Raw genomic sequence first — 24,229 nt, forward strand, 5'->3', positions numbered from 1 at the left:
CCCTTACATATGTAATACTTTATGTTTGTTTTAAGTTTTAATGCTGCTCATTAGTTCCAGTTGAAAAAAATATTTATTTTCCCATTGTTTTTTTCTAAATAATGCTAGAAAGTTCCGCGCCCCCTTTATGGAAATTCTCTTACCTCATGATAAATTCCTCCATTGAGATATCCTCCAATGAAACCCCCTCCCACTGACCCACCTTCACCCCAACGTGAAAAAATCCCCCTGAAAACGTTTGTACACGTCATAATAACCATTAATATATGTAAATCAACGGTAACTTGTTAGTAACTTGCAGTCCTTAGCCTGGGGATTGTGGGGGGTTAAGTCATACTCAAAGACATAGTTATTAGGTTTTTGACTACGGTGAATAAAATGGCTATCTCAAAATTTTGATCCGATGACTTTGGAGAGAAAGTGTGCTTGGGAGGGGGCCCAGTTGCCCTTCAATTTTTCGGTAACTTAAAAAGGGAACTAGAACTATTAATTTCCGTTATAATGAGCCCTTTTGCGACATTATAGGACCCATGGTCGATACGATCACCCTGGGAAGAAAAAAAAAACAAAAAAAAGCAAACAAATAAACACACATCCGTAATCTGTCTTCTGGCAAAAAATACATAATTCCACATTTTTGTAGATTGGAGCTTGAAACTTCTACAGTCGGGGTTTCTGACGTAATGAATCTGTTAGGGTGATTTTCGTTAAGATTCTATGACTTTTAGGGGGTGTTTTCCCCTATTTTCTAAAATAAGGCAATTTTTTTCAGGCTCGTCGGGGTGCCAGCTCTTCTCGGATATAAAATCATTTCTGTTCGTCTTAAGCTTTAATGTTTACTCTTTGCTTTCATTTGAAAAAAAAATCCAAATTTAATTTCTATTCGTTTTAATATGAGTTAGTTTAGAAATACCCCAAAACGAGGGTATTTCAGGGAATTTACCTGAGGTTCAAAATTATGGTTCTGTATATCCAATTCCTTCTCATTGTAAAAACAATTGTGACTATCAATCATGCATCATGTTTAGCCAAGATTGGACCCAGGTTAAAAGGGCACTCCAACTCGCAGTTTCCATTCCATAAAGCCCTCTTCCACTACTCTACAACTTGCTATCGGTTTGAGCAGTCATTGTGATAGTAGATCTCAATTTTAAAGTGATATGGGGAGGTGAATGGCATAATATTCCGTCATGCAGGACTAAACTTGTTGTCAATGTTGAACGGAGAATGTTGCAACTTGGTTGCATTCCTTACAAATTTGTTAATTAGCCCTTAGGCTTAGAAACCGTCGTTTACATAGTTTGTTCATTTGCATAAGGAAGGAGGACTGTGGGTTCCTATGATATTTGGGATAAAGTTTCTGGAAAATACAAATTCAAAAAAGATGCGAAATTCTCCCTTTCCTATTCCTAGCGCAATTCATTGATGAAGTTCTTAACCTAAAAATAGTCATTTGCATAACTCAGGGTCGTCAAGAAGTTACTAGAACTAGAAAACACATATCTTCATAATAAAATCCTTTCAATTGTCTTCCAGCAATTTATTCTTATTTGTATTTTGCCATGTTTTTTTTAGCGCAATGTTGCAAGAGTCCTTAATAATAAAGTTGATTAATTTTTACCTACAGTTCGGCCTTCTCGAATAGACTTTTAGAGCCAATATATTTACTGTCTTATTTTTGATCTTAAAAGGCGTAGGCTTTCTTCCAATTCAGTTACAAATACTCCTGTAAATTCTTTAGGCTTTATCAAAATAGGAAAACTTATTATAAGTTTTAATTAAAACTTACGAATTCTTTAGTTAAACTGCAATATTTGAAGATCTAGCCAGAATCAAATATAGCTATTTTATTCCAAATTAACAATACATTGCCATGTTCATTGTTGCTATGATACCCTGCAGACCCATTATATTATTATCACACAAATAGCTTTTTACTGAATGACAAGTAAATTGCACCACCAAGGTAGCGGACATGTCTGTTAGATCTGCCAACTTCATTCAGATCTTTAACGTACCGAAATTACTATCTACTTTTACAAGTCATTCTCAAATTTATTGCAATTTGTCGTGACCAGACTTTTGTTTTGAATCAGCATAGTATTTCAGGGTTGCCACTAAATGTTGTGCCCAAAACCCGAGAAAAAAGCTTTCATCTAGTTTTCAGTTCCAAAAATGGACATTCAGTTCCTTCTAGTCTAGATTGGCCTTTTAGCATTTATTTTCATAATTGTTATTGCTCGGACAAATCCTTTAAATCTACGTTGACACAAAGAAGTGTACAATAAATATGTCAGTAAAATAAACATAGATGTCTTTATAAATTCCATTTTGGCAAAAATGCTACTCAAGTGGCAGCCCTGTTTTATTTACATATGTACGCGCAGATATGCTCTTACTTTTCTCTGTCTCTCACTATCTCTCTATTCAGTTCTGTTCTCCATCCAGCCTTCTTTAGCTCAGTTGTGATGGTGAACTCTTCATAAGAAGTTGTAATGAAGGGTTATAAAGTAATCTTTTCCCTGTGTTTTGTGACTCTAATTGAGTGCCGATATAAGAGGGATGAAGGGCCTTACATTCCATGTAAACAAGATCATTTAACTGTTTATAAAGTGATTCTAAATACGTTTTGGAAATCTGAAAGTTTTCCAAAACACTATCCGGAATGGAGACCGCCAGCTCAGTGGTCAAAGCTCGTTGGTATTTATAATTTTGTTTATGTATTTAAGCTAAATGAAAAGAGTAGTTTCAACCAAGGGTACCTGTATATCAGGGCGATATCCAGGGTTTTCGGGAGAGGGGTTACCAAAGGATTTTTTGGGGGAGGTTTACAAAAAACTTTAAAAACGCATCAAACTTTCTTTGTATTCATTTTGCTACTTTTTTACGAGTCGGACAATTATTTCAGGGTGGATTTCAAACCCCCTACCCCCTTATGGATACGGCCTTGCTGCATATATTCTCTAAGAGTGAGGGAGCTACGGTTAGAAAAAAAGGTTTATTTTGCAAGAAAAAAGGTCATGTTTTAGGGTATTATAAAGTTTACCATTTTTCTTCTTCTTAGGGGTCGGGGGGTTAACCTTCCTATGGATGCCCTTGCTTTGACTTTTACAATTAGTTTTTCTTATTATTAATATCTAGCATAAACAAAATTAGTTAAAATCGTACTCAGTAAATATTGCTTCCTTGACAAATTTATTTTGAGCCGCTTAAGGGGACCCCTAAAGTGACACCTTGTTCTTTTTTTTTTAAAAAGGGTTACCAAAAATACTAAAACTACTTTAAAATAATCATGAATACTTTCGTATCTCATTCCTAAAAGTATGTTGCTTCACTTTGCCCCTACCCTATTGAATAAATATGCAGTCTGCCATGCAGAGCCATATCCAGGATCTTTTTTTTTCTTTTTTACAAAGAATTTTTTCGGAGGGGGGGGGAGTAAGTGAAGAGTTGCGCTATTCTAAAGAGTAAATATTTATAACAGGCTGTATACTGATTCATCAGGGGGGGGGGGGTCAAGCAAAGTAATGTATTTTTAGGGATGAGATAAGCAAGTATTTAAGATTCTTTGGAATAGTTTTCAGAATTTTTAGTCACCCTTTTCTACTCAGAAATAATAAGGAACAAGAGCTAAGAGCTCATATGGCACTTGTGACAAGGCAAGAAGAGCTAAGAGCCAAGAGCTCATATGGTATGAGCTCTAACAAAATTCTAAGAATCAATAGATTGATTTAAAAGGAAAATCAGAGGCTTAATGCCGGTCAGGATTTAAAATAAGAACTCTTAAGTCACGATTTCCTTCTAAATATCAAAATTCATTAAGATCCGATCACCCACTGGTAAGTTATAAATACCTATTTTTTCCTAATTTTCCCTCTCCCTTTAGCCCCCCAGATGGTCGAATATGGGAAAACGACTTTATCAAGTCAATTTGTGCTGCTCCCTGACACGCCTACCGATTTTCATCGTCCTGGCACGCCCAGAAGCACCAAACTCGCCAAACCACTGAACCCCTCCTCCAACTCCCCCAAAGGGAGCGAATCCAGTTCGGTTACGTCAGTCACGTATCAAGGACATTTGCTTATTCTATCCACCAAGCTTCATCCCGATTCCTCCACTCCAATTGTTTTCTACTTTTCCCCTCCAACTCCCCCCAATGTCGAAAGATCTGGTCGGGATTTGAAATAAGAGCTCTGAGACATGAATTCCTTCTAAATATCAAATTTCATTAAGATCCGATCACCTATTCGTAAGATAAAATACCCCAATTTTCATGTTTTCCAAGAATTCCGGTTTCCCCCTCCAACTCCCCCCAATGTCACAGGATCTGGTCGGAATTTAAAATTAGATCTTTAAAACACAAGATCCTTCTAAATATCAAATTTCATTAAGATCTGGTCACCCTTTCGTAAGTTAAAAATACCTCAATTTTCAAAATTACCCCCCCCCCCCCCCCAACTCCACCAAAGAGAGCAGATCCGGTCCGATTATGTCAGTCACGTATCTTAGACAGGTTTTTATTCTTCCCATCCAGTTTCATCCTGATCTCTCCGCTTTAAGTATTTTCTAAGATTTCCGGTCCCCCCAACTGCCCCCCCCCCCCAATTACGCTGGATCCAATTGAGATTTAAAAAAAAGAGATCTGAGTTACGAGGTCCTTCTAAATATGAAGTTTCATGAAGATCCGATCACTCCTTCGTAAGTAAAAAATATGTAATTTTTTCTAATTTTTCAGAATTAACCCCCCCCCCCAATAGAGAGGATCCGTTCCAAAATCATGTATCTAAGACTTCTGCTTATTTTCCCCACCAAGTTTCATCCCGATCCCTCCAGTCTAAGCGTTTTCCATGATTTTAGGTTCCCCCACCCCAAACTCCCCCCAAAATCACCAGACCCGGTCGGGATTTAAAATAAGAGCTTTAAGACACGATATCCTTCTAAATATAAAATTTCAATTAGATCCGATCACCCGTTCGTAAGTTAAAATACCTCATTTTTTCTAATTTTTCAGAATTAATCCCCCCCCCCCAACTACCCGAAAGAGAGCGGATCCGTTCCGATTATGTCAATCATGTATCTAGGACTTGTGCTTATTTTTGCCACCAAGTTTCATCCCGATCCCTCCACTCTAAGTGTTTTCCAAGATTTTAGGTTTCCCCATCCCAACTCCCTCCTCATGTCACCAGAACCGGTCGGGATTTAAAGTAAGAGCTCTGAGACACGATATCCTTCTAAATATCAAATTTCATTGAGATCCGATCAACCGTTCATAAGTTAAGAGTACCTCATTTTTTTAATTTTTCAGAATTACCCCCCCCCCCCTCCAACTACCCCAAAGGGAGCGGATCAGAATTAACGGGCCCCTCACTCTTCCTCTCCCCAGATGGTCAAATCGGGAAAACGACTATTTCTAATTTAGTCTGGTCCGGTCCCTGATGCGCCTGCCAAATTTCATCGTCCTATCTTACCTGGAAGTGCCTAAAGTAACAAAACCGGGACCGAAAGACAGACCGACAGAATTTGCGATTGCTATATGTCACTTGGTTTAATACCAAGTGCCATAAAAACGTAATTAAGACACATCGATTGGTGTACTTACATTTTACCAAGCAAAGTAACGGTAAAAACTATAATATTACCTCAATCGCAAATCCTTTGCTTATCCAAATCCAAAATTGTATGAAAAACAATGCATACAGTAAGCCCTTCGGAGTGTGAAGCCGAAATTCAGAGTTTCATTATTGCTTGTACAAACTTGTACAAAAGTTTTACTCGTTTTCAATATTTTCATTTCGTTTTGTTGTTATGAAAGGGCAGTGTGGTCCAAGAAATTATTCACACAGTTCCAGGGACTTCTTTACCCCTTCCCCTCTAAGATATCAGAATTTTAACGATCAGCACCCAAGAATTTTTTTTTATTTTTTCATGTTAATCACCTAATTTTTCTGCATTAACCCCCCTCTTAATTAAGTTTTAAGCTCTTATAACTGAATTTTTCAGTAAAAGCAGATTAAAGTCTGGTCGCTATGTAGGCGCGCGATTTGCAATGGGGCAAATGCCCCTCTCAGAACTTGGTTTGATTTTGGAAATTGGCTCTAACCTCCCCCACCCCAGGATTTTGACAAAATTACGCCTCTGCTGCTAAGGCTCGAGGCTCCCGCACTTATTGGATCCTGAAGGTGTTTACTGATTGGAAATTACTCTTGCAACATGTTCCCTTCAGTAAAAAAAAAAAAAAATAATAATAATAAAAAAAAAAAAAAAAACAGTGAGGAATCTTGAATTAGATATAAAGAAATCAATCAAGTACAAGTAATTAGGCTTCTCGCTCACTTCAGTATATTGCAAGCAGAAGCTTCTTTATACAAAAAATTAAATAGATTCTTAAGGACATGGCTTCTTGGGAACTATAGACTTGTATTCTAACTCTTTATTACTTTTAGGATAGCCTTTGTCTGTTCAAAGCGTGATTAGTGACAATAAGTAAACTCGAGAATTCTTTATTTGTCATGGATTAAAAATATGGTATTGAATAATACTCTTATATCTATAATTCTTTCGATGATAGTTAGGTACCAAATATTTTCGTCTGTTGACCATCCAATTACCTTAAGTTCAGACGCTCCGTTGGTTAATTTATTCTGGAAACATTAAAAGACGGTATAGATAGATAGATGTCTATATAGGTATATACCACAGCCTATGTAGTGTCTATATAGGCTGTGGTATAGACTTAATTGGTGACTGAACAGGAAACCCGGTATTTCACATCTACAACTACAGAAAATGTAAATTAGCACTAAAAGGAATGAGAAATAAACACATCAAAATACATAAAGGAGAAAAAAACTACAGATAAAATAAAAAAGAGAGGTTACTTGTCGGTTATTGGAAACACAAGAATTACGCTTAGGTTACATCTCAGAAAACCCTTTCCATCACTATGAAAACAAGTGACGGAAGAAACAATGCATCGGACTTAGATATATATGTGCACATTAGGGGATGGGGTGGGTTTTAGGTTGGGCTGGGTTATGTTTTGTTTCCATAATTTTGTTTCTAAACTATTATTATATCATATTTTATTATGTTTCATTAGGATTAACCTAACATCACTTCTTGAGTGTATTTCCAATAAACGACAAATACAGATGGGGAAAAAAGGACTACGATTTAAATAATAAGCATATCAAAAAAGACAGAATGACAATAGAAATTACAATATGACAAGTAAATATAGTTGCTCTAAGAGGGAAATCTTCCTCATTGTGCTTTTTTCTTTGACCACCTCCCCTCTTAGAAAGGATAATCCGATCTTCTCTTCCAAGGGTTAAAATGACAATTGTAAGAAAACGCGTTTTTCATTTTCGCCAGTCTATCTAAAAAATTCATGGAATTTTCGATTTTCGACAAGAGCCTCTTACGTCCAGAGATAGAAAAAAAAATACGAATTCAAAATGACTCGGGAAGGATTTTAATCGGAACAGTAAAAGTAAAATCAGTCTGACGAAAAATAGTCCCGAGAAAACGAAAAGATTTTTGTGCGATCGCTTTCTAAAAAGTTCAAAACAAGATTGATGATTGGCAGGAAAATAAAACAGGAAATACAGCAAATTATGACAAGAATTTTAATACTGTTTTGCTTAATTTTGTGGGGCACTTGTTTCCGAGCACACACCATTTGCTTACGATTTTCTAAAAATCGTCCAGGGTTTTCCAGTTCAACCAGACTAATTTAGATGCAGACAAATTTTGAGTCTGAAAATGACCTTGGTTTTGGTCAATCAGGTCAGGATTTTGTGCTACAGAAACTAAAAAAAAAGTCAATTTTGATTAAAAAACAAATTTCTGTGGATCATCAGCTGAGAAACCTTTGGCGATTTTTTTCTGTTTTCCTCCAGAAATAACGGTCAACGAATCCAAATTCAGTTTTTATTTACTCCATCAGATTTGATAAGCATTATTCATAAATAGTAAAAGAATGAGCGTTACGCCACACAAAATTTTAGAGTTCACGGCATGAATCAGCTCGATTCCCGCGTGTGAGCAGCTTCTGGGCTGTCCCTACACGGCGACCATCAGTAGCACACTATCATGACTGCGACCCAACTTGCCTGGCACCTCTTCTTCATTTGGTGCAGGTCCTCATGGAACATTTCTCCCTGCTCGTCACTCATCGGCCTAAGGTTTTCAGGAAACTTCTCCATGTGTGAGTACAGGAAGTGTATCATTACGCTCATCAATCATCCAAGGTTTTGGAAGGCCTCTATCATACTGCTGACGAGTGTGGCGGGGTTTGCTGCCTTCGTTCTCCCCAGGAAGCCATCCACCACCTGCATAACCGATTTCTACATGGCGCATTGTAGCGTGCTCATTGAGTTTACGAACTATGTGTCCTTTATGAGCTGCATTATCTGTGAGCCATCGAAAATGCCGGCCTTCAGCTTTTCTATGGTCAGTCGAGGAAAGGATCGGCATACGTAGTTGAAGCACCTCCTATCCTTTTTATAGAGTGCGCTTGAACTGCTTCATTAATCTAAGCTTCATGTGTAGTGGTGGGATCAATAGCTTCTCCCGGTCAGTAAGAGATTCGTTTTTTATGTTTCTCGCCCCAGCTGCTAACTGCTCTGGCGCCAGCCGCTCTTTTTTTACATAGTGCTGGGATCTATCTCGACCGTCACATATATGCCTACATATAAAGCATGGGACTTCTTAAACCCGGATTGATGATGAAGAAGAAAGTTCACCGCCTTGAAGTCGATGCAGATGATCCATTGGTGTTGCTCATATTGGATTTTGTCTAACACGTACTTCACTGCATCATATTTTTCTTTGAGAGTTGTGATGTGTACAAGAGGGATTGAGGCGAACTGGTTCCTGTTGCGGAGGAGCGCACAATTCAAAGAGCACTTGTTGCTGTCAGTGAAGAGTTGCCAATCTCTCGGATCATATTGAGGGGCGCCGAGTTTACCAAGAAGACTAGCAACATTTCGGCATTACGCGAGGTTTTCCTCCTGGTAGAAGTAGCCAATATAGTCCTCATTACCTTCTACGAAAGAAAGTGATGCGCGCGTCCTCACTAAGTAGACTTTCCACTTTGAATCTGAAATCCAACAGCTCAGAGGAAGTCTTCGACAAGCTGAGATTCCGAGCCAGATCATTAAGCTCACATTGTACAAACGGCTGCAGACCATATTTTGCTTTACACTCCTCTTCTGTATGTTTTCCCTCATCTGCACCGGTGGCCTTGTCGTCGCTGTCGGAAAGCTGTGTGAAGGCTGGTACAGGAATTTCTTCACAGTGAGCAACTGGACAATGGGCAGATGGAAGGTCGGGGTGCTGGAGGCTGTGTCGATTCTTCTGGTTGACGCCAGTAGTATTGATGGCGCTGAAGTAGCAATCCGAAGCCTGGTGTAATGGCTCCCTCCAAACCATCGGTATCCCAACCTTCAGTAAAGTTTTCCCACCCTTCTTCCACCACCGGAGGTATTACACGCACGTCTAGCACACTGTGTGTGGTGCCCAAGACTTATCTTGGTCACCCAGTTTGAGTGCAAATTAAGCCTCGTAGGCGCACTTTACAAATCCTATGATGTCCCTCCTGTCCACTGACAGCGTGTAATCTCCGCAGATGTAGCAGAAAACGTCAGGATCATTTCTACAAGACCGTCGCGCGGAAGCCATATCACTGAAGTGAAAGAAATAGAAAAATGCAGGTTAATGTGAGGCAATGAAATTTAGAATCAATTTGATTGGGTAAATGGTTAATTAAATAGCCTTTTAATCAAGCATAAACATATGTAGCTACTTTAAGGAGATAAAATAATGTTGTAATTCGATATATTCTTCAAGGAAAATATGATTGAACTCAAACCCTGATATTAGCATATGTAAAGGTCTTCAGATAGGCTTATGGCTGCATCTCAAATGTTTGACCTGATAGAGCAAAATGAATGTGATATTCGGACTCAGAACACCAAAATTAGTCTCAATCAGTTGAGAAACCCCTGGCGTGGCTATTACCCAGTGTAATGATTACCCAATTTATTCAGAATTTTTAACTCTTCGTGAAACGATTGATCCTCCATTCTAAGTAACATAATTTTGAAAAAATATCTTCTAGTTTCGTATGCAAAGACATCAAGCATGTGCCCTCCCCGAAATCTCAGGATATTTAGGATCACTCTTTATTTTTTTTCTATAGCATGTGCTTCTTTTTGCATTTTTTTTTCAAACAGGCCTCTTCGAAATAGACTTCTGCGCCCATAGTTGATACCATTTTCTCTTTTATTGTTAATTCTTACATTTGTTTTTCTATGCTAAATTATACACAGAAAATTATTTGTTTGAATAAATCCTATAACCTCCTCCTGTGAAAACTATCCTGGCAAAACTTTCCACGGTATTTAGGTTGTACTGGAAACACCACTTATTTATTATGACTACTCCTTGCTTGCATTAACAGTTACCCACGCTTGAAGTCTTAGGTCATATAAGTTTTCATCAAAGCTTAAATTTATTTTCCCAGAAAGATAAAATGGGGAAATATTACCTCCTTGGCAATCAATTATTTTCAGGCTCCACGAGCTTGGTCGAATAATTTGCACGGTCAGGACTTTTAATGTGCTCATCCTTTCAGTAGTTGTTTATTGTTGTATACCAATATGAAAAGCATTAACAGTTTGCTATATTATCAAATCAATTTTGAAGATTTCTTTACTGATTTTAAAAATTTATATTTTACTTAGATAACAGTCCGGTAGTGTAATAAAAGAATGGATATGTGAACACAGCCTGAATTTTAGGAGCGGGTGGGGAAGGGATCAGATGATCGTGTCTCATTTGAAATTTTTCAAAACCCAAGGTTCCGTTCCAAATACCAAAAATAATTCTAAAGAGATTCCTGCGAACCGATTTTGGTACCAGAAGGTACTTTTCCCTCTTATTCTCCCCTTTTAATGAAGCTAATTTATCTTTCACATTGAGAAAGCCTGTTCCAGGGATTTATATAGGGCTCTGATCCAGGAATACCCAAAGTCCTAGATTTTCTTGAATTTCTGGGCGCTCCTTATTCAAATTACAAAAAAACAGATTATCATTGACACCACCCTCACCCCTTGAAAAAATTCTGCGTACGTACTGGATTTGGCATCCAACATATATTTGAATATAAAAAAATACAGCCAAAAAACTGAAGTGTGACATACTTTGTTGTTTTACATTTTAATTGCCAATTGTAGGGAATTTATAATATTCGTTACCAAGGAAGGTTTGATTTGACTAAGATTTATCTTTCCGGTGATGTCAGAGCGATAAGTTCAAAAGTCACTTGTTTTTCTGGTATTACATATTTCAGATATGTTGGACAAATTGCTAGCTTGTGTACGGTTATGGTGACATTTTTTGAAAAAATATGTCTTCATTAAAACTTTTGCTCTGTTCAATAATTTTTCGTTGGTTGAGGAATTCAGATTAAGCAAACAAATACAATTTTTAGGTACCTCAAGCAAATACTCGTCATGGTTGCAGCGGTAGCTGCAACCTAGTAAACCATTTCAAATAGTAACTAAAATCTTAAAAACTAGTTTTGAAAAAAATGTCTAGCGAAAAAAATTAGCATGAGCCCCAATGGCATATCCAGAATTAATTTTTTGTTTAGGGGGGAGGATTTTTTTTTGGGGGGGGAGGGTGATTGGGTTACCAAGAAACTTTACAAAACGCATAAACAATTTAGTTATGTATATTTGGTACTTATTATGCTTCGAAAAAAAAATTTCGGGGGGGGGGTCAAACCCGGTAAACGCCCTGGATACGGCCTTGCTTAAACCCCCAAAAATGACCTCGTGTCGAAATGAAAAATAAACCATCTGAATTGCCATCGTACGGAAAGTCATACACGAAACATACAGTCCTTCCCCATCTTGAGCTACAGGGAAAATAACTTTTTTGCATGGGAAATAGTGATGTTTCTCCTTTTTGTTCTTCATGTCTTGTTTTTATTGGCCATTAGTGGGGTACCAAAACATCATAGGGAGATATTAAAGGGTTCATTCGTAAGCTAAGGTTTATATTTACGTGCTTTTTTAAACGAACATAAATTATTCTGTATATGAAAGGGGTTGTCCCCACCTCAGTGCCCCACTCTTTACGCTAAGTTGTGAGAAAGAGTCAAACTTTAGCGTAAAGAGCAGGGCATTGAGGAGGGGACAGCCCTTTCATATGCGGAATAATGTCTGTTCCTTTTAAGTTTTAATGTCGCTCCATACTTTCAGTTGTAAAAACTTGTTTTTTATTCAATTTCTGAACGTTCTTGAATTAACTCATGTTTTGATTTTGACCCACCGCACATGAATAATTAAAACAAAATTTGCTTATTATTTTTGGCTAAATGGCTTTCTCGTAGTTTTGATCGGACGATTTTGATAAAAAAAAAGGGCTGGGTGAGGAGGCCTAGTTGCCCTCCAATTTTTGGTTACTTAAAAAGGCAACTAAAACTTTTTATTCTTTTACGAACATTTTCATTAGTAATAAATATACCTAACATACGAAATAACTTACGTAACGAACTCCTATACTCTGTATATGAAAGGGGATGTTCGCTCCTCAATGCCCCGCTCTTTACACTAAAGTTTGGCCCTATCTCACAACTCTACTTTTTATAACAATAAAACAACTTTAGCGTAAAGAGCGGGGCGTTGAGGAGGTAACAGCCCCTTTCATATACAGAGTAATTTCTGTTTGTTTTAAGTTTTAATGTCGCTCCTTACTTTCAGTTGAAAAAACTTGTTTTTTTATTGAATTTCCGAACGTTTTTGAATTAATGCATGTTTTGATTTTGGCTCTCCGCACATGAATAATTAAAACGAAATTTGCATATTAATTTTGTTTTGGCTAAATGGCTTTCTCATAGTTTTGATAGGACAATTTTGAGAAAAAAGGGGCGGAAGAGGAGGCCTAGGTGCCCTTCAATTTTTTGGTTCCTTAAAAATGCAGCTAGAACTTTGAATTTTTTAACGAACGTTTTTGTTAGTAATAAATATACGCAACTTACGAATTAACTTTCGTAACGAGCTTGTATATTCGTATATTTGAATTACGTATATGAGAGGGTTGGCCCCCTCCTCAATACCTTGCTCTTTACAATAAAGCTTTAATTTTATCGCAATTCTTTTATAAAAGACCCCTGAATCACAAGGGTCGTAGAATAAATAGTTGAAATTACAAAAAATGCTTTAGCGTAAAGATCGAGGTATTTAGGAGGAGATGAACCTCCTCATATGTGTAATAATTTATGTTCGTTTTAAGTTTTAATGTTGCTCCTTACATCCAGTTGAAAAAAAAACTTTTTCATATTTAGTTTTTCACTGTTTTTTTTCTTAAAGAATGCCAGAAATCCTGCGCCCCCTTCATGAAAATTCTCTTCCCCCAAATTCTCCATGGAAAGATAATTCCGATTCACCCCCTCCTCTCGACCCCCTCCACCTAACCAGAAAAAATCCCCCTGAAAACGTCTGTACACTTCCCAATAACCATTACTATATGTAAACGATGGTCAAAGTTTGTAACTTGCAGCCCCTTTTCCGGGGACAGTGAGGGAGTAAGTCACCCCCAAAGACATAGTAATTAGGTATTTTGACTAAGCTGAACAAAATGGCTATCTCAAAATTTTTTATCCGGTGACTTTTGGAAAAAATGAGCGTGGGAAGAGGCTTAGGTGCCCTCCGATTTTTTTTGGTCACTTACAAAGGGCACTAGAACTTTTAATTTCCGTCAGAATGAGCCCTTCCTCAACATTCTAAAAGCACTGGGTTGACACGATCACCCCTTGGGAAAAAACAACAAATAAACACGCACCCAGGATCGGTCTTCTGGCAAAAAATACGAAATTCCACATTTTTGTAGATAGGAGCTTGAAACTTCTACTGTATGGTTTTCTGAAACGCTGAATGTGATGGTGTGATTTTTTAAAGATACTATAATGTTTAGGGGTGTTTCCCCCTATTTCCAAAATAAGGCAAATTTTCTCAGGCTCGAACTTTTGATAGGTTCGACTAAATTTGATGAAACTCATATATTTAAAAACAGCATAAGAATTTGATTCTTGTGATATATAATTAGTATCGAAATTCCGTTTTTTAGAGTTTTGGTTATTATTGAGCCGGGTCGCTCCTTACTACAGTTCGTTACCACGAGCTGTTTGATTCGTCTTGATAAAACAATCAATACGTGCCATATGGCACCAACAACTGCACTTGTTGATGCAATTTCAAGAGTTGGGAGGCTGGAGAGCATACACTTTTATGATCCCCATGTTCAAATGAGATATGTTTTAATGAGATATACATTAAAAAAAGAAAACAAACACTATTCGCCATTCGCCTGCCAAGAAAGGCAATAAGCTTGGAAGGGCATGTGAGGTTATCACCCTCAGCTAATTAAAACCACATTCATATCACGCTACTCAACACAAAGAAACTCAACTGATGAAGGAAGAAAGAAAAAAAGAGAAAGAGAAAAGACAAGAAGAAGACAAAAAAAATTAACATCAAAATAAATCAGGGAAATGCCTTGAACAGAATAGCAGCCTGGAGCGGGCTTCACATCAAAATCACTCATGAGATAAAAGAAACTTCTTTGCCCGTGACTTGAAGGCCGGAAGACTAGGCGCATTTTTCACACACTCGGGCAATATATTCCAAACATTTATGTTTATGACCGTAATGCCGAATCATAAAAGATGCCCGAGTGGTACTTCTGAACTCATGAGTTGAGTTATCAACTTTTGTTGTATTATGATCATGACGGTCTCTATTAAAAATAAAAAGATTTTCAAAAGCAGGGGTGAGCAGGCGATTCGAATATTTGTACGAGAAAATCGCGACTTGGTAATCTCGTATTTGGGATACATCCATTAACTTATTTGTTTAAAATGCTCACGAGCAGGAACCTCATCAGAAACATAAAATTCCGATAGTAATCTTACAGCTCTATTCTGACTTGTTATTTACAGCTCTATTAATAACTATTAACAGTTGTTAATACAGCTCTATTAACAACTGTTATTTATGTTTATATTAACAGTAAAAGTTAAATAAGAAAACTATTTTGGGGAAATTTAAAAAAAAGCTTGAAACGCTAAAGTATTTTCTTTTTCATTTAGTGTCATTTTTCCAGCGCTAGAGGGGTGTCGAAACACCATAGATAACTGTCTACGAGCTCATTTGAAAGCTAATGCGTACATCTATATACTTAGTATAAATCGTCCAGACGACACTATCATAAGGTGCCATACGACACCAAAGATAGACCTTTGTATCGTTTACTAATGAATCCTTCATTACATAAAGTCCTAATCCGGATACTAAAAACTTCTCTTCTCTCCTGAATGCTCCCCGTGTCAGGCCCCTTAATAAGTGCAAATTAAAAAACGAGTTTTTTATGCCTAGTGAAACAAAAAAAAACGTTTTAAACCAAATTCAAAAATTATTCAAGATTATTCTTACTATGTTTAAAATTTATCCTAATATTAAAAGTAATGTACAAAAGCACATTCAGGGAAATTTTGAAAAACAGCTTGAAATCCTGAGGTGCCTGTTTTTCTTTTATCCCCCCTAATGTAATAGTAATGTAATAGCCCAAACTTAGCCAACAATATAATTACCTCTTTTTAGTCTTTGACAAATTCCAAATCTTCATTTCAAAATCCATGTTCAGACACTATCTTCTATCGCTATGCGTAGCAAACTAAATTGAGTTTTATCTTTGTGGCTATGAAACTGGATTTTCTCAGCAAAATTCTTTAGTGTGTTCTCCATTGAATTGAATCAACTGAATAATGAACAAGTATCAAATATTTAATTAAAATTTACCTGTATCGTAGTTTGTTTCACGAAAGAACCTAACTTCACTTATTGAGTGTGTTCTGAATAATACACAAGTACCATCTTTACAGTATTGCGTAAGAGGCATTGCAATTATTTTCCATAAATTCGAAATTGCAATAATCTCCGTAGGGCTACACATTTACAATTATTTTAATGTTCTTCAGTTATCTAAAATCTCTGTATATTTCGTTTAGGACGTTATCTCATAAGTAATTGAGTTTTTATTTGCAATTCCTCCGAGATACCTAGGATTCTATTCCCCTTTTTTATATGGTAAAATGTCCTTTTTTATGGACAATTTTAAGAGAGGTTGGAAGTAAAATCTATTTTTAATGCCCTATTTTAACTAAAACCCATGTTGACTTCTTCAATTTCTTCGACTATGTTGCATAATTGATTGTGTGCATCAAAAAAAGCTAAAAAAGAACTAAAATTAGCTTTAGGAAACAAGTTTATCTGTTGAAAGTAAAGAGCAATGCTGAAACTTGAAACCGACAAAGTTATTGCCTCCCAGTTTACACAACATATAGCCTTGCAATCTGCTTCAAATAAACTGACTTGTGATATTTCCTTATGTTTCTAGAATATAGAAAAGCTAGCCCTTTACTGATTACTGACTATGTTTTTTTTTTTTTTTTTTTTTTTTTTTTTTTTTTTTTTTTTTTTTTTTTTTTTTTTTTTTTTTTTTTTTTTTTAGAAAATCCAAATTATATTCTGGAATTTACATGTTGCATAAACTATGAAGCAATATTTTTATTTGTTTTAAATTTCCACTTCGATCTTTAATTCCATGAAAACCTTAAAAAATAAATACTATAAGGAGGTATCTCCAACTCTGATATGGAAAGAAGAACATGACGGATTAAAATGCAGACGTTTTAGACCTCTTAGAAAGTTTTCTAATTAAAAGAAAATTTCTTGTTTAATATTCATCTCCATCACTTTTCAGTGCATCAACCAAACTTTCAGCGTCATTTTTATGATGTTTTCATTTTATGATATTTTCATTTTTAAAAAGAGATTAACCATAAAATTCAAAAAGGACAGAAACGGGAAAAATCTGAACTCTGTCATAACTATTTCTTACCGAATCCAAACAATTACAATGTGTACAGACCTAAATTTTGAAAAAAAACATAAATTTTGAAAAAAAACATACTAAATGTTTTTAGCGTAAAGTTGAAAATGTTTTAGCGTAAAGAGCGAGGTGTTGTGGAGGACTAACCCCCCTCATATACGTAATAATTTTCTCCTCACCATCTAACTAAGTGTTTGCAGTTGAACCGCAAAATTTTGAAAAAAAACATAACAAATTTAAATCGAGTATGGGTGAACATCAGAAAAGTTTTTTAATCTATTTTACTGACAATATATGCTCAATACAGAAAAATCCTACACTAAGGTTTTTTAACAAAGGACTAGCCAGGTGTAAGAAATTCATCTATTTAGTATATAAGCCGAGCAATTATAAAATCCGTACCACAATCCTTTAATAACTCTTGGACTATTTTTTCGGTTGCTAGTTCATCAATGTTTGCTGCATAATTTTTACGTGGTCAGTAACAAGGGCGTATCTGGGATTTTGTTTGGAGAGGAGGTATGGGGTTTACAAAATAATGGAAGAACTTATTAAAACTTTGTTTATATGCATTTTGTTATGTTTTTATAAGTCGGATAAACATTTCGGGGAAATGGGCTGAGCCCAGTGCCCCCCCTCCCTGTATACGATCTTGGTCAGAAACACGATAAGTTTTCACTCTAAATGAACAGTAACAGTCATGTGTCTACTTGTATCCGATCCATTTTCACGGAAAACCACCTGTTCTTGATTGATTGGAAAGAGTTCTGGTTCCGCCAAATCAATTCAAATGCTTTTTTTCAAAAAGAAAAGTCGGTTTTGTTTAGATTCCTGTGCTAATGCACTAACATCCTTCAATAAGTGTAACCAATTCCAGACGCCAAAACGGAGTCCAGCAAGCTTTGAATCGAAATAATATCATATCAGGGATGCCTCTCCATTTGAAGGAGTGTATTAGTGCATTGTCCCTTTAGATTATTAGCAGTAACATAATCCTGCGTGGAAACTATGTTGACAAGGCATACAAGGCAATTAAAAAGATTTCAAAGAAAAGTAGTGCTTCCTCCTTAGGGTATAAAGACATTTCACTCTTTGCCTCTATCAAACTGTCATGGTTCCTCTATAAGGAAAAACATTAAAACTTAAAACGATCAGAAATTATTACGTATATGAGGGGGGTTAGTCCTCCACAACACCTCGCTCTTTACGCTAAAATTCGAATTCTGTCCCAATTCCTTAAGAACGACTCCTGATACACTATGTTCGTTTAATTAGAACAATAAGAAGCTTTTTTAAAACACTAAAAAACTTTTAGCGTAAGAGCGAGATGGTGAGGAGGACTAACCCCTCCTCATATACGTAATAATTACTGTTCGCTTTAAGTTTTAAGATTGCTCCTTACTTTCAGTTGGAAAACTTGTTTAACCTGTTTAAGTTTTTCTTTCTAAAAATATTTGAAAAATATAAAAAAAAAGGTTTTTGGAAGTAAATACGAAATATATTCAAGGCTTTACCCTTTTTGTATCTTAAAGGAAAACTGCTAATTTTCTTTGAACTGATTAGTCTATGCACGATTGAAAAAAAAGAAGGAAAAAGGTCCCTCAATTGATTACGTCGAATATAATTCAGGACGCTATTATAGACACACAAGCTACACTTTACATATACATTTGCAAGTAAATAATTGAAAAATGCAGTCATGAAATTACGCTGGGGCAGCATTATTTTAAACCGTTTTATAATCCCTGATTGCACCTCTAAGTGCGATGAGTCACACCTACAGACTTACGATTAAAACTGAACTTAGTTTTCCAAGGAAGACTTTGAAAGAAATTTATGACCTACTAGAAATATATGTGGACTACAGAGCTTTTGTATACATTTCGTATACATTTTTGTATACATTTCGTATGTGTGATAGAAAAGAAAGAAACCTAGCAGTGCTGCATCACAAGTTGTGCAGGATACCAGGATCAAAGCACTTTTAATAAGATAAATCACAATTAATTGCTTAAGCCTAGAATGAATTTTAAGGACATGTTTGGAGGTTGCCCTTTTGTGCAATGTATCGGAAAGGGTTTAGAAATAAATTGTACCTGACTTTCAACAAAAATTTAAAAAATCCTGTTTCTGTCGGATATGGAAAACGGTGTCAGAAATTAAAAAAAAAACATTCAGGTCTTCTCAAAGTTCCAATTTGTTAGGTCTTTTTCGTTTTCCATGCGTAAGACCGTGGCTTGAAATATTAATCTTCTACCTGACATGGAGCACTCACTGACTTATTAGTTTATAATAGAGTACAAACAGCGTCTGTTTGGCGAGCTCTTTGCGCCTTGTTTTTAATGCCACCAGCAAAGGTTTCTTACGGTGTTTGAAGCAGGCAAAACCGGTTATTTAAGCCTGTTTCACTACGCACCAATGATTGTTAGATGTCTTGCGACTGTTTACCTGCTCGTGCAATGAAATGCTTTTTCCGCAATAGCTAATATCTATTCATGCAATTAATTTATGGATCTACTCAGCGATCGTATGATCAGAAAAATGGATCCTAGCACAAAGTTTGTGCGTAGGTAGTGTTAGGTATATATAGAAATTACCTTTCAAGGTACTTTGGTTTTTGGCTTTACACATGCAGCTATTTGAAGTTCAGTCTGTGTATGTGCTCGAGTGTGTGCTTATTCTGGTTTATTTCCAGCCTCATCTGGCTGTAATTCCAAAATGGTGTAGTTATTGCATTTTTTAATTTCAACTATTTCAGGCTAAGTAAGACAGACGCTTTGGTACTGCTTCTCACTAAGTTTCACTTCATAGTTTTAATCAATCAAAAAAGTCACACTTCTCAAAATTCTCGTAGACAAATTTACAAGCATTCAGATTATTAGCTGTTCTTAGTGCTTTAAAAAAAGCTTTTGAAAGATTTTTTCCGAACCACTGCTGAAGTCAGAACCGCATATAGAAAGATCGTCGCCCCTCTTGAACTAGTAAAAAAGAACTAAGAGCTCATATGGTATGAGCTCTAACAAAATCCTAAGAACCAATAGATTGATTTGAAAGGAAAATCAGAGGCTTAATGCCGGTCGGGATTTAAAATAAGAGCTCTGAGTCACGATGTCCTTCTAAATATAAAAATTCATTAAGATCCGATCACCCACTCGTAAGTTATAAATACCTCATTTTTCTAATTTTTCCCCTCCCTTTAGCCCCCCAGATGGTCGAATCTGGGAAAACGACTTTATCAAGTCAATTTGTGCAGCTCCCTGACACGCCTACCAATTTTCATCGTCTTAGCACGTCCATAAGCACCAAACTTTCCAAAGCACTGAACCCCTCCCCCCAACTCCCCCAAAGAGAGCGAATCCAGTCGGTTACGGCAATCACGTATCTACGACATTTACTTATTCTATCCACCAAGCTTCATCCCGATTCCTCCACTCTAAGCGTTTTCCAAGATTTCCTATTTCCCCCTAACAGATCTGGTCGGGATTTGAAATAAGAGCTCTGAGACATGAATTCCTTCTAAATATCAAATTTCATTAAGATCCGGTCACCCGTTCTTAAGTTAAAAATACCTCAATTTTTCTAATTCTTCCAAATTAACACTCCCCAGCTCCTCCAAAGAGAACGGATCCGTTCCAATTATGTCAATCACGTATCTAGAATTTGTGCTTATTCTTCCCATCAAGTTTCATCCTGATCTTTCCACTATAAGCGTTTTCCAAGATTTCTGTTTCCCTCCTTCAACCCCTTATGTCCCCGGATCCAATTCGAGTCGAAAATGGATTATCTGAGACATAAAATCCTAATATATTAGGTTTCATTAAGATCCGATCACCTATTCGTAAGATAAAAATACCCCAATTTTCACGTTTTCTAAGAATTCCGGTTTCCCCCTCCAATTCCCCCCAATGTCACAGGATCTGGTTGGCAATTTAAAATAAGAGCTTAAAAACACAAGATCCTTCTAAATATCAAATTTCATTAAGATCTGGTCACCTGTTCGTAAGCTACAAATACCTCATTTTTCCGAATAACCCCCCCCCCCCAACTCCACCAAAGAGAGCGGATCCGGTCCGGTTATGTCAGACACGTATCTTACACTTGTTTTTATTCTTCCCATCCAGTTTCATCCTTATCTCTCCGCTTTAAGTATTTTCTAAGATTTCCGGTCCCCCCAACTGCCCCTAATGACGCTGGATCCGGTTGAGATTTGAAATAAGAGATCCGAGTTACGAGGTCCTTCTAAATATGGAGTTTCATGAAGATCCGATCACTCCTTCGTAAGTTAAAAATACGTCATGTTTTCTAATTTTTCAGAATTAACCCCCAATTATGTCATTGTTCCAATTATGTCAGTCACGTATCTAAGACTTCTGTTTATTTTCCCCACCAAGTTTCATCCCGATCCGTCCACTCTAAGCGTTTTCCATGATTTTAGGTCCCCCCCCCTCCCAAAATCCCCCAATGTCTTCAGATCCGGTCAGAATTCAGAATAAGAGCTTTGAGACACGATATCCTTCTAAATACCGAATTTCATTGAGATCCGATCACCCGTTCGTAAGTTAAAAATACCTCATTTTTTTAATTTTTTCAGAATTAAAACAACTACCCCAAAGAGAGCAGATACGTTCCGGTCATGTCAATCATGTATCTAGGACTTGTATTTATTTTTCTCACCAAGTTTCATCCCGATCCCTCCACTCTAAGTGCTTTCCAAGATTTTAGGTTTCCCCCTCCTAAATCCCCCCAATGTCACCATATCCGGTCGGGATTTAAAATAAGAGCTCTGAGACACGATGTCCTTCCAAACATCAAATTTCATTAAGATCTGATCAACCTTTCGTAAGTGAAAAATACTTACATTTTTTCTATTTTTCCTAATTAACCGGCCCCCCACTCTCCCCCCCCCAGATGGTCAAATCGGGAAAATAAAAATTTATAATTTAATCTGGTCCGGTCCCTGATACGGTTTCCAAATTTCATCGTCCTAGCTTACCTGGAAGTGCCTAAAGTAGCAAAAACGGGACCGACAGACCGACATTCTGAAAAATTAGAAAAAATGAAGTATTTCTAACTTACGAACGGGTGATCAGATCTCAATGAAATTTGATGTATAGAAGGATATCGTGTCTTAGAGCTCTTATTTTAAATCCCGACCGGATCTGGTGACATTGGGGGGGAGTTGGGAGGGGGAAACCTAAAACTTGGAAAACACTTAGAGTGGAGGGATCGGGATGAAACTTGGTGGGAAAAATAATCATGAGTCCTAGATGCATTATTGACATAACCGGAACGGATCCGCTCTCTTTGAGGTAGTTGGGGGAGGGGTTAATTCTGAAAAATTAGAAAAAATGAGGTATTTTTAACTTACGAGCGGGTGATCGGATCTCAATGCAATTTGATATTTAGAAGGATATCGTGTCTCAAAGCTCTTATTTTAAATCCTGACCAGATCTGGTGACATTGGGAGAAGTTTGGGCTGGGGGAACCTAAAATCATGGAAAACGCTTAGATTGGAGGGATCGGGATGAAACTTGGTGGGAAAAATAAGCAGAAGTCTTACATACGTGATTTACATAATTGGAACGGATCTGCTCTATTGGGGGGGGGGGTTAATTCTGAAAAATAAGAAAAAATGACGTATTTTTAACTTACGAAGGAGTAACCGGATCTTCATGAAACTTCATATTTAGAAGCATCTCGTAACTCAGATCTCTTATTTTAAATCTCAACCGGATCAAGCGTAATTGGGGGAGGCAGTTGGGGGGGACCGGAAATCTTAGAAAATACTTAAAGCGGTGAGACAAGGATGAAACTGGATGGGAAGAATAGAAACCTGTCTAAGATACGTGACTGATATAACCGGACCGGATCTGCTCTCTTTGGTGGAATTGGGGGGGGGGGTAATTTTGAAAATTGAGGTATTTGTAACTTACGATAGGGTGACCAGATCTTAATGAAATTTGATATTTAGAAGGATCTTGTGCTTTAAAGTTCTAATTTTAAATTCCGACCAGATCCTAGGACATTGGGGGGAGTAGATGGGGGAAACCGGAATTCTTGGAAAACGTGAAAATTGGGGTATTTTTATCTTACGAATAGATGATCGGATCTTAATGAAATTTGATTTTTAGAAGGAATTCATGTCTCAGAGCTCTTATTTCAAATCCCGACCAGATCTTTTGACATTGGAGGAAGTTGGAGGGGGAAATCTTGGAAAAACACTTGGAGTGGAGGAATTAGGATTAAGCTTGGTGGATAGAATAAACAAATGTCCTTGATACGTGATTGACAGAATCGTACTGGATTCGCTCTCTTTGGGGGAGCTGGGGGGAGGGGTTCAGTGATTTTGCGAGTTTGGTGCTTCTGGACGTGCTAGGACGATGAAAATTGGTAGGCGTGTCAGGGAGCTGCACAATTTGACTTGATAAAGTCGTTTTCCCAGGTTCGACCATCTGGGGGGCTAAAGGGAGAGGACAAATTAGAAAAAAATAGGTATTTATAACTTACGAGTGGGTGATCGGATCTTAATGAATTTTGATATTTAGAAGGACATCGTGACTCAGAGCTCTTATTTTAAATCCTGACCAGGATTAAGCCTCTTAGTTTCCTTTTCAAATCAATCTATTGATTCATAGAATTTTGTTAGAGCTCATACCATATAATCTCTTGGCTCTTCTCGCCTCGTCACAAGTGCCATATGAGCTCTTAGCTCTTGTTTTTAAACCCTTCTGAATCTCTATTGGAGTGGAGGGAAGGGGCTGGGGTTTCTCCGTTCATGCGTGCCTGTATTGGTTTAAAAAAGAAAAAGATAGCCAACACTTCCCGGTAGAAAGTCTAGACTATTAATGATTCAAAAGTTTAAAGGATATTACCAAATTAAAATTTGGCAGCCTTTCAAGCATAACATCATTCTGTCATTATTGTATCGTTTCCTTTAGTCGGGCGGCATGCAGTCTAGCATCACCTCTTTTACAGACATACTGTTGTTTTGCAAAAAGATTTCATCTTGACGCTAAAAAACTTAGATTGGTTGTTTGACTCAATGGAGCATTTATTGAAAAAAACCACATTGTAGAATTGCTGTTTTGGGGCGAGTAGTTGTCAAAGGAGATTAACAGCTTATTTCAAAAGGTGATAAAGCGATGTTACCTATGACATAAATTGAATTTCGCATAGTTTCCAAATTTCTGCCAAATTGAAGTAAACACGCCACGTAGCACCACATTATATCAAAATTAGAGAGGGGACTCAATCGATTGAAATTTTT

The 24,229-nt window shown here is 36.9% G+C and overlaps 1 protein-coding gene across 2 annotated transcripts in view; it reads left to right on the forward strand.

Moving 5' to 3' along the window:
• Window positions 1-2,422: 2,422 nt before the first annotated feature.
• Window positions 2,423-24,229, forward strand: part of LOC136027165 (uncharacterized) — a 92,238-nt gene continuing 70,431 nt past the window's right edge. Inside the window, exon 1 of one of the 2 annotated variants that reach the window (XM_065704164.1) lies at window positions 2,423-2,700. In XM_065704164.1, the coding sequence (XP_065560236.1) occupies window positions 2,496-2,700 (205 nt within the window). In that variant the 5' untranslated portion in view covers window positions 2,423-2,495. The remainder of the gene's footprint in view (window positions 2,701-24,229) is intronic. The other variant, XM_065704163.1, reaches the window with a different exon arrangement.

The sequence above is a fragment of the Artemia franciscana genome, chromosome 5 (genome assembly GCF_032884065.1).
Source record: "Artemia franciscana chromosome 5, ASM3288406v1, whole genome shotgun sequence".
Classification (NCBI taxonomy): Eukaryota; Metazoa; Arthropoda; class Branchiopoda; order Anostraca; family Artemiidae; genus Artemia; species Artemia franciscana.